The sequence below is a fragment of the Ictidomys tridecemlineatus genome, chromosome 5 (assembly GCF_052094955.1).
Source record: "Ictidomys tridecemlineatus isolate mIctTri1 chromosome 5, mIctTri1.hap1, whole genome shotgun sequence".
Lineage (NCBI taxonomy): Eukaryota > Metazoa > Chordata > Mammalia > Rodentia > Sciuridae > Ictidomys > Ictidomys tridecemlineatus.
Window position 1 is genome coordinate 66,343,240 of NC_135481.1, and position 19,113 is coordinate 66,362,352.

General features: G+C 35.5%; 1 protein-coding gene and 1 long non-coding RNA gene across 4 annotated transcripts in view; one reads left to right on the forward strand and one right to left on the reverse strand.

Moving 5' to 3' along the window:
• Window positions 1–19,113, reverse strand: part of Atl1 (atlastin GTPase 1) — a 68,788-nt gene that overhangs the window by 41,747 nt on the left and 7,928 nt on the right. For all 3 annotated transcript variants that reach the window (XM_040275479.2, XM_021724863.3, XM_040275480.2), the window contains exon 2: window positions 14,128–14,302. In XM_040275479.2, coding sequence (XP_040131413.1) covers window positions 14,128–14,161 — 34 coding nt within the window. In that variant the 5' untranslated portion in view covers window positions 14,162–14,302. The remainder of the gene's footprint in view (window positions 1–14,127; window positions 14,303–19,113) is intronic.
• Window positions 13,317–18,017, forward strand: LOC120886464 (uncharacterized). Its single transcript, XR_013439005.1, has 3 exons — window positions 13,317–13,414; window positions 14,767–14,825; window positions 17,044–18,017. It is a non-coding gene; the product is annotated as an uncharacterized LOC120886464 (long non-coding RNA).

The window sequence follows — 19,113 nt, forward strand, 5'->3', positions numbered from 1 at the left end:
TGTTGTGAACAACCAATAAAAAATAAAAAAAAAAAAGTTTTCTTGACCAATCCCTGCAGGACACAGTGTCTGTTCGCCCTTCCTGAGTCACCCTGCCAATCAGCACCCGCCACTTGTCAAAGCAACCCTTCTTAAGCTGAAGCTTGCAGGCTCGCACTGCTGCTGCTCTTTTCCTCTCTCCGCCCTCCCCCCCACCCCCACCCTCATCCCGCGCGCCTCAATAAAATCTCTTGGTTGAATCTCTGTCTTGGGTGAGTCACTCGTCTTTCAGTCCCCAATGTAACAATATTGAATGGTGGTGGGGCCTTTAAGAGGTGATTAGGTCATGGGGATAAATGGAGGGATAAATGTCTTTCTCAAAGGAATGGGTTAACTCCCAGGAGAGTCTTCTTCTAAGTTCTCTCTCACACACTCCAAGAGTGGGTTATTATAAAGCAAAGCTACCCTTGTTGTATGCTCCCTTTAACATAACCTCTTCAGCTTTTCTACTATGTTATGGTACAATACAAAGGTCCTGACAGATGTGGCTGCATGATCTTGGACTTCCACCCTCAAAAACTGAGCCAAAATAATCCGCTCTTCTTTATAAATCACTTAGTCTATGGTATACAATAGAAAATAGACAAAGACACAAAACCATCATTTTATCTATTTACATACTGGATTTTGTATTTAATATACAAAATCTATATAGTGTTCTGAAAGCTGTCACTCAGCTACTGAATTTAGATATGTAGAAAGGGAATCTTCAAAAATTCAGTGTAGAGAACAATCATTTTTACATACTAGAAATGCTGTGGTAGTATATTACTAATTTTCTTAACTGTAAAGTTTGTTTAAAAAAATCTATACTACATCTTTTATATTACTACATTTGTCTCAAAATAAAATTTTACAAAGGGGCTGGGGATGTAGTTCAGTTGTAGAATGTCTGTCAAGTAGTACTAGGTTCAGTCCACTGTATTGCTCTTATGGTTGGATCTGAAACATCTCCAAAAGCTCCTGTGTTAAAGGCTTGGTCCCCAATGCACAGGTGGGAATTTGAAGACTGAATGGCTCATAAGGGCTCTGAATTCATCAATGGATTAACTAATTGAGGAATTCATAGCTGAATGGATCTGCAGGAGGTGGAACCTAGTTGGAGGGAGTGGGTCCTTGAGAGTGTGGCCCTTGGGATTCTGTCTTATTTCTAGCCCCTTCCTCTCTGCTTCCTAGCTGCCATGAGGCAAGCAGCTTTCCTCTGCCATGCCCATTTGCCATGATGTTCTGCCTTGGCTCAGGCCCAAAGCAATGGAATTAGTCAATTATGAATTGAAACATCTAAAATTGTGAGCCAAAATAAATCTTTCCTCCTTTAAGCTCTTTTTCCCAGGTATTTTGTCACAGTGATAAAAAGCTAATATAACTGCAAACAATAAATAAATAATAATAAGAAGAAATATAAATGGCTGATAGAAATTGGGAGAAAGTTCAGTTTTCCTAGCAAAGATACAATAATCAAAAAGAGACGACCTTTTTGGTTATCATAACTAGTAATGGTTTAAAAATACATAAATGTACACACACACACACACACTCAATACTGGAACAATGAAAAACTTTTTTAAAAATACACATATCTTTTAACAAAAGAGTCCCATTTCCTGGAATTTATCCTAAGGAAATTGTCAGAAATGTGCAGATATTTATCCATACAGAGGTTCAGAACAGCATTATTTATACAGTAACAAATTGAAAATAATCTAAATACCTAACTGTAGGACTGTAAATAAATTATGTTACAGCAATGTTATGAAAAATATACAGCCACTTGAAATCATGTTACATAAAAATACCTAATCATAAGAAAATATGTTCACATATTTTAAGAGAAATAGCAGATGGAAAATATAATTCCCACTAAGAAATGCAAACAAATACATATGCATTTATAGTCCCTGAAAAAAGTCTGTTTTAGAAGTACTTGATTTCAAAAGAATGATCTGGTCCTTTGATCATCTCTGATTCAGCTATTTAGAAAATATATGGTTACACTTTGTCATGAATATTGGCTATGTCATGCTGAGGTCTATTTCCATCATTCTAAGCTTCCCTCTGTTGCAGAGGGACTGGAAACATTGCAGAGACTGTAGAAAATACAATATTATTCTTACAATATTCTCTCAGCAGGGATGTGGTTTAGATTTTGCCAAAGAAAGATGAGTGAAGGAAAAAAATCATTATTTTCTTCAATAAAAACAACAAGTACACAGATAGCAGCCAGTAGGATTGCAGCACATGCCAAAGTCACCAATTCATGGACAGTAGCTAACACTTTGGCCAGATGGTCAGGTATTTGGAAGAAGTTTGTAGAAGGACTTTTGGAATGGGAACAGATATTCGGTCTCATGTGAATGCTCCCAAGGGTATTCACTGCTGAGGTTTCCAATAATCAAGCAGACAAGACGACTCATTTTGTAGATATCAGTCAGCCTCTTTCCCAGTTACCCTAACTCACAAACTAAACCAGCAAAAGAAATATGAAGTATCTATATTAATTTCAGACAAAACAGACTCTGGGACAAAAAGTATTACAAAAGTTGAAGAGACTCAGTACATAAAAATAAAATAATTCATCAGGAAGATATGACAATTTCACATTGTATGTATACAATATGGGCCAAAGTGTACAAGCAAAGCCTGATAAAACAGAAAGGGAGACTAATTTAGTCGCTTTAAAACATATGTGAGAACTTTAATGTATCTATTAGATATCAGTATTTGGTAGGTCAAAAAGTCCAAAAAGGAAAACAGTCCAAAATCAGCTAGAAAATGGAAGGTAATAACAGTACATTGAATATATCTGAGCTAATGGACACATATATAGCATACTGTATCAAAAATCAGAAAACATAATATGTTTTTCAAGGACATATGAAATATTTATAAAAATTACAGTTATACTAGAACATGATGCAAATTTCAACAATGTTCAAAGCATAGTGTGTTCAAAGTAGTCTATAAACATGAAAAGTACAATATTATAGCCACTAGTCATATGGTTCCGCTTTCTTACTGGCCACATTTCATAAGTTCAATGGCTACATACAGCTAGTCATTACCATACTGAACAGTGTATTTCTATTATGAAAATAAGTGGTAGAGCTATACAACATATATTATGATTAAAATAAAATTAACAAAAATTTAATTTAGAAAAATCCATAATTTCTTATAATCATGAATAATCACTGTTTATTTTAAACATTTAAAACTGAGAATTAACCTATATATCAACACATATACATGCATGTATTAAAAAAGAAAAACTGAACATTTATATGTAGTATCCAACTTTTTAAATTAAAAAGAATAAAAATATAGAATAAACCTGAAGAAAATACAGCTGCGAAGAAATTAAGTAAATAGAAAAGAAAAAAAAAAGAAACTAGACAATAAAAGATATAATAAGGAAGATACACATTAAAAAAACAAAACTTTAGGCCAAGAAAATAAGAGAAAACTTAGGATAATTTTGCCAAGTTGTTGAAATGGACTGATTCAAGAAATCTGTAAATTACTAAAACTGAACCTAGGGGGCTGGAAGTATAGCTCAGTGGTACAGTGCTTGCTTAGCATGCATAAGGACCTGGGTTTAATCTCTAGCACTGGCAGGAAAAAAATAAAAATAAAAAACCCTGACACCAAAAGAAATAGAATGTTTAATTGCTCTAAAACCATTATAGAAACTGAATCTTATTAGAAATAAGATAACATATGATCTTATAATATAAATAAGATAAATAAATATCTATAATAATAAGACAAATAAGATCTCATTAGAAATAATAGATTTTGTAGAAATTGAAAATCTTATTATTAAAAGAAAGAGCAGGGACAGGTGGGTTAAAAGAGCAGATACAGGTGGGTTAAGAGACTATTTTTCTTAAACTGGATCATTATAATCTTTTTTTTTAATTTTTAATATTTATTTTTTAGTTCTCGGCAGACACAACATCTCTTGTTGGTATGTGGTGCTGAGGATCGAACCTGGGTCGCACGCATGCCAGGCGAGCGCGCTACCGCTTGAGCCACATCCCCAGCCCGGATCATTATAATCTTAAATAAACTCATATAGACTAAGAAAAAAGGAAATATCCCCTACATATTGTATAGTTAGTATAATCTTGATACTAAAATCAGACAAAGAAAATGCAAGAAAGAGAACTTAGATATAAACCTGCTTGTAAATATCTTAGTCAAAATATTAGCAAATATAGCACTGTATTTTTAAAAAAATAATATAGCAAAACTATCTTGGGTTTATTTTAGGAATGCAAGATCACTTCAACATAGAAGATATATACTATATATTAATACAACTAAAATATTAACAAATTAAAGAAAAACCATGTCATTATTTCAATAATGCAGAAAAAGTATTTGTTCAAAATGAATAAGTACATTAAAATTCAATATCCAGAGATGACTATAAAAACTATTATTTGTAAATAAAAAAATAGTTTTAATTAGATGAAGTAAAACAATAAAAAGACTGGGAGAGTTCTGCAAAGAACCTCTGGAGTCTATTGAAAATTTACAACTTTCAGGAGTAAGCTTGGGAAGTAAATTTTAAGTTCAGCTCTTAGTTCAGTAACAGCTACCCATCCCTCACCCCACAGCTCCACTAGAGGCAGCCATGCAGGTGTTACTGGTGCAATTTTCATGCACATTAGGGGGATTACAGTGGTAAATTAGACCTGAAATGACTAGTTGTACCTCAAGCTGATCCTTGACATGTAAACAGCCTATAACAATTAAAACAAAAACAAAAAAATAAACCCTAGGGAAGGGAGATAATCCAAGTTTCAGAGGTTTACCACATTATTAGATTCAAATACCAAGTTTTCACCAAATCACAAAGCATACAAGGAAAGAGGAAAGTATGGCCCATTTGAAAGAAAAATAAAAAAGAAAGCATCCCAAATAAGGACAAGATAACAGACCTACAAGACAATTACTTTAAAACATTATCTTATTGTACTCAAACAATCAGCAGAAGTTATGCAGAAAACCAAGAAAATGATGTATGAACAAAATGGAAATTTCAAGAAATCAAGAATTCTAGAAATGAAAAATATAGTAACTAAAGTGAAAAATTCACTAGAGGAATTTGAAGGAATGTTTGAGCACGGAAAAAAAGAATCAGCAAAGTTGTAGATAGAACAATTGAAATTATTGAGTGAGGAAAAGGAAGAAAAAAGGATTGAAGCAAAGTAAACAGAATCTAAAGGACTTGCAGAATACTGGCAAGTGAACCTACAAATACACTGTAGGAGTTCCAGGAGAAGAGAGAGAAAGGAGTAGAGAGATGATTTAAAGAATGATAACTGAAAACTTTCTAAGTTTGGTGAAAGATACAAATATAAACATACCAAGAAGTTCAACAAACTCTAAGTAGGATAAACTCAATGAGACACATTACAATCAGATGCCTACGGAAAGAATTTTTTTAAAGCAACAGGGAGAAGTGACTCACTTCATAAAAGGGATTGTCAATTATTTTATATAATATTTGGAAATTCCAATCCTTGTTTTCTATATGGCTTAAGAGACAAGTATATTTAAAAAGCAGTTATTAGTCTAAAAGCTAGTATTATTAACACTGGTTTGTAACTCCACATTTTGTTTTCTACATAATTTAGGATACTGATGCATTTTCAATTTATGGTTTTGAACACACAATGTGTAGATATGCAATTATGTGACAATAATAACCAAAAGGGGTAAGTCAAAAATGTAAGAGCAGAAATTTTATATGTGACTGAGGTTAAACTGGCATAAATTCAAATTAGAGTGTTACAACTTTAGGAAGCTAAATGTAATTTCCAGAAACACCACAAAGAAAACTGTTATAAAATATGCACAAAATTAAATAACATAATCTAAATATCATGCTAAAAAATCCACTAAACACAAAGTAGTAATACAGGAAGTGAGGAACAAAAAAGCTATAAGGAATATCGAAAACAAATGACAAAATGAAGAAATAAGTTTACTTTAAATGTAAATGGATTAAACTCCCCAGTCAAAAGAAAGAAAATGTCAAAATGGAAAAAATGAAACAAAAAAGAAAAAAAATATTGAATTATATGCTGTCTACAGGAGACTCATTTTAGATCCAAAGACACAAACAGACTGAAAGCAAAAGAATGGAAAAAGATATTTTATGTACCACATGATAAACAACAGAGAGCAGGAGTAGCTATGCTATTAGACTATTTTCAGTGCTGGGGACCAAACTCAGGGCCTCACATATTCTAGACAAGTGTTTTAACTTCTAGGCAATACAGATTTTAAGTCAAAAATGTTACAAAAGATAAAGAAGGACATATTTTAATAAAATATACTTTATTGTAATAAAAATGTATTCTTTCTGAATATAGAAAGAACATATAACAATTACAAACCTCTGCATACCTGATAGCAGACCATCAAAATATATGCATCAAAAATTGACAGAAGAGAAAAGAGAAATAGACAATAATAGTTGAAGACTTCAAAACCCTGAGCTCAATAATGGATAGAAAAACCAGATAGGAGATAAGCAAGAAAACAGGGGATTTAAACAACATGATGTACCAACTAGATCTTACAAAAATATACACTCTATTCAACAATATGATATATATTTTTCCCAAAAGCTCATGGGACATTCTCCAGGTTAGGCCACGTATTATGCCACAAATTAAATCTCAGTGCATTTTAAAAGACAGAAACAAAAATACCAAATATCTTCTTTACCTGTAACATAATAAAGTTAGAAACTGAGAACTGAAGCTGAGGATGTAGTACAGAGGTAGAGTGTTTGCCTGGCATGTGCAAGGTCCTGGGTTTGACCTCTGCACAAAAATAAGAAAAAAAGAAGATGAAAGAGAAGAGGAAAAAGAGGATAAAGAAGAGGAAGGAGGAAAAGTTAAGGAAAGAAATTAGAAACAGAAGAAAACTAGAAAATTCACAAATTTGTGTCAATTAAACAACACTCAACAAACCAAACAACAACTAAAAAAATAGAGAAATTAGAAAATTAAATACAAGTAAAACCACAATGAGTATTAGCATCAGCATATCAAAGAGAACATTTTCCTTTGTTTTTTGGGGATGCTAACACACAATAGGGATTGGGAGGGGAAGAACAGAAGTTCAGTGGATTAGACAAAGGGGAATGAAGGGAAGCAAAGGGGGATTGGAATAGGAAAGACAGTAGAATGAATCTGACAAAACTTTCCTATGTTCATATGTGAAAACAGCACCAGTGAAACTCTACATCATGTAAACCACAAAAATGGGATCCTAATTAGAATAAGTTATACTCCATATATATATATATATAATATGCCAAAATACATTCTGTTATGTATATCTAAAAAGAACAAATAAAAAATTTAAAAAACACAATGAGACACCATGTCATACCCATTCTGATAGCTTTATTTTAAAAACTGTTGGCAAGAATGTTGAAAATTCAAAATCTAAGAGTACTGTTGGTGAGAATATAAAGTGGTACATCTACTGTGAAAAACAATGTAACAGTTCCTTAAAAATTAAAAATAGAATTACCAAGGACCAATAATTCTGCTTCTGGGTATATACCTAAAAGCAGAGTCTGAAAGAGACATTTGTGCACCCATTTCACAAAAGCATTGTTTACAATATCTAAAATGTGGAAGCAACCCAAGGGTCCATGAACAGATGAATGGATAGGCAAAATGTGATGCTTACAAACAATGGAATGTTATTCAGACTTTAAAAGGAAGTGAGTTCTAATGTATACTACAACATGGATGAATCTTGAGGACAATATACTCAGTGAATAAGGCAATCACAATAATAAAAATAGTGTGTCATTCCACTTCTGTAAAGTACCTAGAGGAGTCAAGAATCATAGAGAAAGAAAATAGACTGATGGTTAATAGTGAAGCCATTTGACAGGCAGATATGCAAGGGTAGGATCCAGAGAATGGAGGGATTAAAATGTTAATTCCTTCAAAGTCCTTCCTCCACCCTTATCAAGATAACCTGCCCCTGCTCCAACCTATGGCTAAGGTAACATGTCCCAGGGATTGTCCCTCTCTATAGGGATTTGTTAATAGTGCCCCCTTCCTGACCAGGTCCACCTGCTTCTCTCACCTTTTGGCCATCCCACCGAGTATCTCCCAGGCCTAGTCACATACAAAGGAAGGAGAAAGACAAGGGGAAGAGAGCAGGAAAACAAAGAAATATAAAAAGGCAGAACGCCCTCACTTCTTAGGATACCAGGATACCAGCTATGGCCCCCTTCTCCCTCTTGGGAGAAGTCTGTTGCCCCTTTTTAAATAAATCCTGCTTTATATGCTTGCCTCTACATGCTTCTCTAATTTTATACTTCAACATGTGAGGAAGCAGAACTGGTCACAGGTAACCAGCGGTATCAAAAGGAGCTGGAAATAGAAAGGATGGGGAGTTATTGTTCAGTGGGGGCAGAGTATCAGTTTTACAAGACGAATAATTCAAGAGAAGGATGGTGGTGATGGAGGCATAACAATATGAATACACTTAATATCACCATACTGTACACTTAAAATGGTTAGACAATAAAATTCATGTTAAATACATTTTACCACATTAAAAACATTGAAAAAAAATGAAGTGCAAAAAATTAAAGCCAGATAAGAGAGAATACTTTACAACCTTGGGTAGGGGAAGATATATATATATATATATATATATATATATATATATATATATATATATATATATTTATTTATTTATTTAAGTTGTTGATGGGACTTTTTATTTATATGCACTGAAAATTGAACCCAGTACCTCACACATGCTAGGCAAGTGATCTACCACTGAGCTACAACCTCAGCCCAGGGGAAAATATCTTAAAATACAAAAAGTAGAAACCATAGTAGAAAATACTGATTACATATAAACACAAGGTATTTGTTTGTTAAAATAGATCACATGGACAAAAGCCATGTCACAAAATGGCAAAAGAGATGTACTACATCAACAAACCACTTATATTAAAAAATATGTAAAGAACTCATACAAAGCAAGAAGAAAAATATAAGCTAATTTTCAATGGGAAAGGGCAACAGTATTGAATAAGAAATATGAATGATCAATAAATATATGAACATATCTCACACCTCCCTGGCAATTAGTAAAAGGCAACATGAAACTACAATGAGGTCTCATGATACATATTACAAAATGAAGTGTAGGTGAGGATGAGAAGTGAACAAAATATTTTTGGAGAATATGCTTACTATAAAGTCCATTTATATAAGATTCTTTTTTAAATAATTATTTTTATTTATTGGGTTTTTTTTTTTATGTGGTGCTGAGGATTGAACCCAGGTCCTTACATATGCTAGCAAGCACTCTACTACTGAGCCATAATCTAAGACCACGTTAGATAAATAAAACTAGGAGCTGGGGTTGTGGCTCGGAGGTGGGGTGCTTGCCTAGCATGCCTGAGGCACTGGGTTCGATCCTCAGCACTACATAAAAATAAAAATAAAGATATTGTGTCCACCTATATCTAAAAAATAAATATTTAAAAAATATAAAACTAATATGATATATATTTATTTGTAGTAAAACTATAAAAATGATCAGGGGAGAAACAACACCAAATCTGTTAAAGTGTCTATATTTGGAAGGATGAGGATGTCATTAAGGAAGGTCACATGAGAAGTGAGAAAATATTGATAGAGTTCTATTTCTTCAATTAAGGAGTTGGGGACATTGTTACTCTTTTTTAAACTGAACATGTATATTTTATATGTTCTTTTGTATACAGATATGATTCATAAGAATTGTTATGTAAAAGAAGAAAATCCTCCAAAAATAAAAACTTTTTTCTTTTTTCCAATGATCAGAGGTTCTAGCTTACTGCAGTCTGTTCTAAAGCTATTATAGGTTACAGAGTTTGAGAATGGAGCAAAGGTATAATCCAGGAGTCATCAAGACAAGGTATAAATAAGCAGGTGCTAATTACATACACACACGTACACACACACGTGAAAATGCATTTTAAAAAAGATTCAGAGAAGACAATTTTTAAAAAGTTTTTTTTAGTTGTAGTTGGACATAACACTTTTATTTTATTTATGTATTTTTTTATTTTTTATATGGTGCTGAAGATCAAACCCAGTGCCTCGTACATGCTAGGCAAGTGCTCTACTGCTGAACCCCAACCCCAACCCTAGGGAAAGAAAATTTAATAAGAAAAATGTGAGGGAGGGAGATCCACAGTAAATGTCATACATATACCATCTGTCATACAGTAAGTGTAGGACCTGGAAGAAATTCAATTTTGTTTTAGGAAGGTAAGGTATTTAGAAATTGAGGTAAGGAAAAAAAGGAACATTAAATAGCCTCATTTTAAGAAAAAGAGAACATAACCAAGTAGAAAAGAAAGAAGATCAAGAGTTAACTATATTATTCTCCAGATTGTTTTTAACTTCTCTTAGAAAATAATTTCCTCAAATGCCTTTTATTATGATGCTAAGATAGATCTTCTTTTTTTTAAGGCAGCCAAAGCTGACACTTTTAGTGCCAACGTTATTCTTCTAAAGCAATAATGCACCATTGGTTTCTGTAAATTCTAAAAAACTCAAATCCCCATATGGTATCCCAAGTTTTCAGCAACTTTCATTAACAGAAACAAATTAACAACAACAACAAAATACATATACATACACACTCTGTTTTGTTTCTGGTAGTAAGCTCTAGTCCAGCACTGAAAGACTGCTTTCTGGGCTACTGTTTCTGATATTCATCTATCCTCTTTATTTTCCACATTAGCACATTCTTTACCTACTTTTCTAGTCCAAAGTGATCAAGTTTATAGGGCATTGATTTTTTTTATACCAGCTTAATCCTAAGTAGGCTTGTGACACCTTTTGGCACATTATTCTAGTTTCCTATCCTTATCATATGGACTCTAGAAGCAGCCAATCCTGAATTTAAGTTCTAGATGAAAATTGTGATGCTTCTACCAAGTTCTTTATGCTCTCTGAATCTCAGATTCCTAATACATTAAAATAAGAATAAAATGCCTACCTTTGAAGAGTTGACCATTGAGTATATAAAGATATTCAGACTTCTTAAATGCAGACTGAGGGATAGGTAGTGAGATTCTTAGTTCTATTCTCAATTCTGCTTCGCGGTGTGTCTCTGAGTGTGATCCTAAACACCATCCCTGAACTCTGGTTCACAGCAGAGATGTTTTTCTGCTTTCTAGCTTCAATGGTCTGGGCAAGACCTAACAGGTCTCTGGCCACTCATTAAAAATAATACTTGTTCCATGGTCTTACAAGGTCTTCATCTGAATTTTATCTCTCCTATACAGATCCTGCAGATATTTTGCAAGCTCTTTTCTTGGGATATGAAATATTTTCCAATTCTGGACTATTTACCTTAAATCCCTGCCTTTTTCCTTCAAACTTGTCTGAAAAAATATTTACTTAGCTAGAATGATAAGGTCAGTTCACCATCTTCTTTTTTAAGCTATCATGACTGTTTTCTCATCAGAGGCCTATGGCTTCTATGAGGACATGTTTCCTCTACTAGCCTCACAGCCCAGCCCAATCTTTTATTAAAAATATTCCACAGTATCATGTTATAGAAAATAATTTAGGGGGAAAAACCCAGGTTCTAAACTCAATCCTCACACTTACTAAATATATGAATTTCATCAAGTCATTTAGCCTACCGAAAACTTAGGTTTTTTCCACCTGCAAAAAAAAAAAAAAAAAAAGATGTGCTAAGATATATGAATACTTAAGAGACTAAAGACCAAAAGCAATCATACAGGTGAATGTGTCTTAAAAAATGTAGTTCTATGCTATGTGGATAGTATTATCCATTCAGTAGAGAGGCTGTATGGAATAGTGATAAAGACAAAAGAATCTGAACTCCAAATCATTTACCAGCTCCACCTTTTTGTATGTAAAATGAAGATTAGTGTGCTTACTCCATATAATAGCTGATAACAGCTATTGTTGCTATCATTAAACACCTACTGCGTGTTAAGCATCTTATTAAGTGCTTGGTAATAAAATGGAATTAAGACAGACCTGGCTAACATCTTTGCTAAAATTTCTATCTCCTATTCCATATGCTTCATTTTCTAAATCATTTATATCATACATATTCAAAGCAAATAGAAGTCTAAGTAGTAAAGCATTTGCATAGAACATCAAGATAAAACTCCACAATTCCACTATTTCTTTCCTGTGAAGATTTCCAGTGAGCATGTAATGACTCTGGCATTTCTTTTCCTAATCTGTCACTTGAGTTGAAACTGTCCCAATGACTACTAGGTAAACTAAGAAATGTTTCTATCAAATACAAATGAGCTAAGATAGTGTCTCTCAAAGTAACATCCCCAGACCATCTGCTTCTCAATCATATACTGAAAAATAACGACCCAAAGCAATAGAAACAAGAAAAATTTTAATCCTCAGAGTAAAGTTTCATATGTCAGTTTCTTAATAGGGTGGAGCTGATGAGATCAAGACCATATGTGACCTGAACATAAGCACCTTAACTGTGAGTGTTCAAGAAATTCCTATTCTGGAGAACAAGTGAAAGTGTGGAAAGGGAACACTCTGAAAACATTTATCCAGATTTTTAAAGAAGGAAAGAAAACTTGTCGCAAGAGTCACACCTACTAAAATTGGGACTGGATGATCTCAGAAAATAAAACTGCTTTCTCTTAAATTCATTCAACTAATGACAGACCTCCCTGCTCCAACTAACTATCCACACCTATCACAAACCTTGGATAACCTTTCAAAAGCAAGCCTGGCCCACAAATGGTCAAGTTGATCCTGTGACCATCAGAACCATCAAAGGCAAGATGATGTATTGTCTTTTGATAAAAGTAAATTGAAATAACCAACTTGGTCATATAGTTACACAAGACATGGCACTTAAACACCGAAGAGAATCAAACAGCTTTCAACTCCTAGTGGCTGCAAATTTTCAAAATAGTAACAATTCAAAAGCTAAAGAACAAAAAAAAGAAGGATTTCTCAATCCTTCATGTCACAGAGGGCTGAGCTCCGCAGTGGTCAGAAAATAAAATGCCTTAGAGGCACTTAGTTCCTAAAATGTTGGGGAGTTAAGCACTGTGACAAGAAATCGGGAGCCCAAGGCGAAAAAGGACGTCCAACCTGCCCACACACAGCAGCTAGAATCAGGTCTGAGGCAGCAGAGCGGGCGGGGCCCTGACTTCTCCTGCATCCCTGCGCTCGCTTTTCTCCGCCTACGTGAGCGCCGCCCACCCACTCGCGGCGTGAACCCACAGGGCCCGGCCTCTCCTTTCCCCTCCCCTCGGCCTGGTGCTGAATCATGAGCCCACTATCTCCAAAAGGTAAAATCAAAGAACAAAGCCACCCTTGGGGCTGGTCTGTATGCGGTAGCAGGTCGGGGTGGGGCAGAAGACTGGAAACCGCAACTTTGCTCCCCTTCTTCCCAAATTCCCCCTTCCGACCACCGAATTAAAACAAGTACTGCAGCGCTCCGGGACTCCCAAGACGGTACCCCTTCTCCCGGGGTGTTTGGGTCCGCAGTGATCGGTCCGCCCCGGTGCGCTCCCCTTCATTGTTCCAAAGCGCGCTCGGAGCCCGCGCCGTGCTGGGCCCTCAAGCTTGCAGCTCGGGGGGAAATGGGGTTGGGGCTCCCCCTGGTCAAGATCCCGACCCCTCACTCTCTGGGCCGGTAACGACTGCCCCCCGCCCACACTCAAGGCCACCCTCCCAACCTATGGCTGATGCGGAAAGCTCCCATCCCCGCAGGCGCTGGGTGGGTGCTGTCCAAATGCTGCGAAGAGGCGGGCGCCGGGTGGGGGAAGAAGCTGACGGCGGGGCCTGCACGCAGAGGCAGCTCTCGCCCCCACAGCGCGATTTCGGTGACGCGGGTACAGCTCGGCCATGGTTCTTCGGGCCCTACAGGGTAGCTTGGCAGCGGCCTGCTCCCAGCTACCGATGCTGGCACCAGGCAACCGTTGGCCCTCCTTGTGTCCAAAAGCAGAAAGCGGAGGGCCAGACCCCGAGCAGGCTGCAGAAGTTACCGTTTGTTACTCACCCCAACTGTTTCTGTCCCTGCGGTTCTTGGCCATGGTGGTCTGCGGACTAGTGGAGGCGAGGCGCTGTTACTGCCCTCCCTGTCTTCACTCCGGCCGCAGGTTGCTGGCGGTGGGAGGCTCTCAATGCCTAGGCTGGGCGCAGTTCGCTCAGACTCTGAGGATGTTGCTGTGGCGCTGGTGGGAAGGAGCCGGGAGGAAAAGGGAGGAGAAAGGGATGAACCAAGCTCAGCATCACAGCCCCAGTTCACACAAATACCAGCGTCACACCCTCCTACCTCAGCCCACCCCCAAAGCGTGAAGACAGTGACAGACGACGTACTGCAACGTTTTCAAAGGAAAACACACATAAATAAACAGCACCCCTTTGCACACATTCTCTCAAAGAATTTAACAGCATTATTGTGTGACAGAAATTCACAACCCAATATACTGTATTATTCTGGATGTTCAAATACCTGCTTCCTAGGTCAGTTACATATTAGCACAAACATGCTGGAATATTTATATACCCAAAGTAGTTAAAATAATTTTTCTCCAAGAGTCATTTTTATTTTTTCCATTTTAAAAGTAAGGTTATGATAATAAAGAGGGTATCATTTTGTATTTGTATACTAAGCGGGTCTATATTTTAAAATCAGATTAGAAAAATTTGGATCAAGAAGATCAATTAAACCTGAAGATTCATCATAAACTAACTGTAAGTAGCTAAACATCTAGTGTGTAACATTTCCCCACAAGATTTGCAGAGATGAAGTATGGAGATATATAGTACAATGGCAAATATTTTTTTTTAGTTGTAGTCGAACCTAATACCTTTATTTTATTTGTTTATTTTTATATGGTGCTAGGAGAGTGCTCTACTGCTGAGCTCCAGCCCCAGCCCCCAATAGTAAATATTTGAAGTAAAATAATACTACATAGTGTAGATGGGCCTTGGCAGACATAAAGGTTGCAGACAATTTTGAATGAAAAAGCAAAAGGTAATAAATACTTTTTAAAAATATTCTTGGGCTGGGGTTGTGGCTCAGTGGTAGAGCACTTACCTCGCATGTGTGAGGTACTGGGTTCAATCCTCAGCACCACAGAAAAATAAAGACACTGTGTCCATCTATAACTACAGTTTTTTACCAGCATTACATCTATAACTAAATATATATATATATATTTATATACATATATATGTATTATTCTTGATCTCTCCTTTTTTGCTGCTTATTTCTGCCTACAAACTTAGTTGTTGTCAATACCCTAGAAACACTGTCACTTCATGTTACCTGACCCACAAGATACCTTCATCCCATTTTTCATTTTCTCAGTTTTCTTCACCCCAGCATTTGGTTGTTACCCACACTATCTATTGATCAGTTCTCTTTTAAAAAAGACCACTGCTAGCCTTTTAAGAACCATATTCTTGGTCTCTGCTTACTGTTCATCAAAAGCTACTCTTCACCTTGCACTCTCAGCGAAATTCCTATGATGATTTGAGATAGGACCACCATGCTGCTGATTGTCAAATCTGTATATCTAGTCTTATGTACTCTTAAGGAGAAAGAATCATCACACCAGAGATGACCTTACAACTGCCTGAAGTTATCTCTACTCAGTTTTCAGTTATCTCTACTCAGTTTCTTACCAGCATTACAAAATCAACATGTTAGAAACCAAACTCTCTTACCCACTGCTGCCAAATCATCTTACACATTCCATATTTCAGTCAGTAGTTCTAGCAACTTAAGAGCTCTGAACACTGTAAACCAAGTTTACATAATGGTTTTAAAAGAGGATGTGTTCAACAGAATTACATTCCCCAACACTAATGAAACCATACTGAAGAGAAATTTCTTCACCCCTGTACCTATGAACCATCTCCTGTGTCCTTTTAACATGTGCATGATTTGTCTTTGAATATTTCCTTGTTTTCTGGCACAAGGAAATATTCCAGGTTTTCTGTTTTATTTTCCCTGCTTCAGAACTGGAATTAGCTATTTCTCCAAAAAGATCTGGCTCCTTTAATGAAGAAATATTTTGGCTAGCTATAAGGTATTTAGAAAAAAAGGTCTGGGTGCTGTTGTGCTTACTGTGGGCTGAGTGTCACTGTTTCTTGAGTCTTTTAATAGCCATTACTAGAAGACATTTGTTTTTTTTAAATGATGATTTTAATGAACTTTGAGGAAAATGTTCCATTATATGAAAATACAAATATACATGGTTATTTATTGTGGATTTTTTTGTAACTGTAAAATATTGGAAACAAGATAAATACACATACATAGAAAAGGGTTTAAATAACTTATAATATATCTACACAATAAAATGCTACATAGTTATAAAAAAAGAATACAGAAGAACTTTATGAACTAGTGAAAGTAATCTCCCTCCTGTTAAATAGCGGGGAGGGGTGTCAAGAGGCTGATAATATAACTTTTCTGTAAGAAAGAATGTGAAAAAAAAAGAAATGTCTTGTTAATCTGTGCAAAATAAATACAATCAGAATAAACAGAAGCCAAAGACATTGTTTACCTATGGGAGATAGTAAGAACAGAGCAGAAACAAAGGAGAATGGAAAGTAGGTCATAAGGATTGGAGGTACTATTCTCTAAGTGTAAACTTTTTGTGTAACTGATTCTTAGAACCGTGGTACTGTTTCCCATTCTCCAAAATGGATAAATAATTAAAACTAACCACAATATGGTGAGAACTAAAAGTGGAATTGCAAGCAGTTAAAAAAAAAAGTGAACCTAATTGTATTATAGGTAAATGACAAAACTACACTGAAGGATGTAGAATGCATTTACTGCATGCTACAAGCCTAAAGACAAAAAGAACTATATACAAACATTGCACTCTAGTTTGGAACTTTTTTCTCCCAGCTTATAGGAATTAGAAATTCTGAAATTATTTTATTTATGTTCTAGGACTGAATAAATATGTGATGCATAATGAGAGGGGTCATGTTTAATACCGGAAGTAAAGCATAATAAGGAAGAAGAAAGAAAGAAGATAGAATGAACTTTATGGTATTGAATTGGAAGCTGAGGTATTAAATAAAATGCAAATAACTCAATTTTTTAAAACAGGCAAAAGATTTAAATTGGCATTCATCCATAGAAGACATACAAATGGCCATAAGGACATGAAAAGATGCTCAACATCTTTAGTTATTAGCGAAATGCAAATCAAAATCACAATAAGATACCATTTCATTGCCTACTAGGTTAACTGTAGTCAGAAAGACAACAACAAGTGTCGATGAGGATGTTGAGAAATTGACATCCTTACACTCTGGTGGTAGGAATAAAAAATGGTGCAGTCACTTTAGAATACAGTCTTGTAGTTATTCAAAAAGTTAAACAAGGGATTAACATGACCTAGGAATTTTATATATATATGTATGTCCCAAGGAAATTACAAAATATGTCCACACAAAAACATGCACAGTAAGTTCATAACAAGATTAATAATAATATTCAAAGATAGAAACAACCCAAATTCTAAATAACTAATGAATGGGAAAACACAGTATGGTATATATTCATGTACCATAATATTACTTGGTCATAAAAAATTAAGTACTAATATATGCTACAACATAGATGGGCCTGGAAAATATTATGCCAAGTGAAAGAAGCCAGCCACAAAGACCACAAATTGTATGATTTCATTTATATGAAGTTCCTAGAATAGGAAAATCTACATATACAAAAAGGAAGCTAATTGTTACTTAGGGATGATAGACAGAGTATGGGATGCTGGGGAGAAATTAGAGCATAAAAATTGCTGAATTGTACAACTTAAATTGTGAATTGTATAGTACTTGAATTATATCTTATAAAGTTTTTTTAAGTCAAACATCAAGTTTATTTTCAATTAAAAACAATATTCCTCCATATGTATTAAGTACTCTTTCTCTTCCTTCCTTCTCTAAAATGTTAATCCATAAATTATTCTTTCCCTTCTGTGTCTTCGATTATTTTTTCTTCTGTTGGCTCCTTTAAGTTGCTCATTTTATCCTATCATAAGTAAAGGTCTTCCAGAAGGGAAGTCTAGTAAAGCACAGGAAGGGAGAGGGGAGGAGGACTGGAAGGAGACAGGGAAGGAAAGGGAAGGAAGGAAAAGGGAGCAGAAACTGAAATAGAATTCCACACATGAGTTTCTCAGGATGAATACAAATACTATGTATAACTATAAAGCCCTAATAAAAAAAGTAAAGGGCTCCCTTAATCAGGAGTTTCTAGTAGTTGATGCCCCCATTTGTTCCCTCCCTCTATAAGTAGCAAAAATATTTATATCAATCAGAATGTTTTGGGATGTACCTCAAACTAGCTTAAACAAAATGGAGGATACTTACTCTCATAAAACTCTCATATATCATCTCTTCTCAAATATCATTGACTTACCATGTTCCACCTAGTTAATAAATATACCATGTATGTAACTAAAATTTAGGGTGCCTAATATAAAAGGGGGAAAAGATATTGGGAAATAACCATGTCTAAGCACAGACCAATCCAGAAAAGGTAAAGCATCCTCAGTGCATTGGATTCTATTCTACTGCTGGCTTCTCTCATAGTTTCAAAACAGCATTTGCATTACAGTCTTTAGAGGCAAGTATCCACACCTAAACAGAAAAAGGCATGTCATGAGCACCTTGATAAGGGCAAGAGAAGCCTTCCTGGGAACATGCTGACAGACTTTTCCTTCTAGTCACTGTCTAGAATTGTCCAATCCTGAAGTATTTCTTGAAAAAGAGGAATGAGGCTAGACTCAAATTTATCCCCCAGGATGGAAGAATGTCTCAGTCTGAAGTCATGAAGGACATGACCATTGGAAAAAAGTCAAATCAAGCTGAGGTTCGAATAGTAAAGAAAGAGGAGAAGAGGTAGTTATTGGGCCCATAGCCCATGGTAATAATTATAGCTTCCATTTTCCTCATTACCCTCTACTAATACCTCATCTGGTGAACTGACCCAAACTTCTCTCCTATA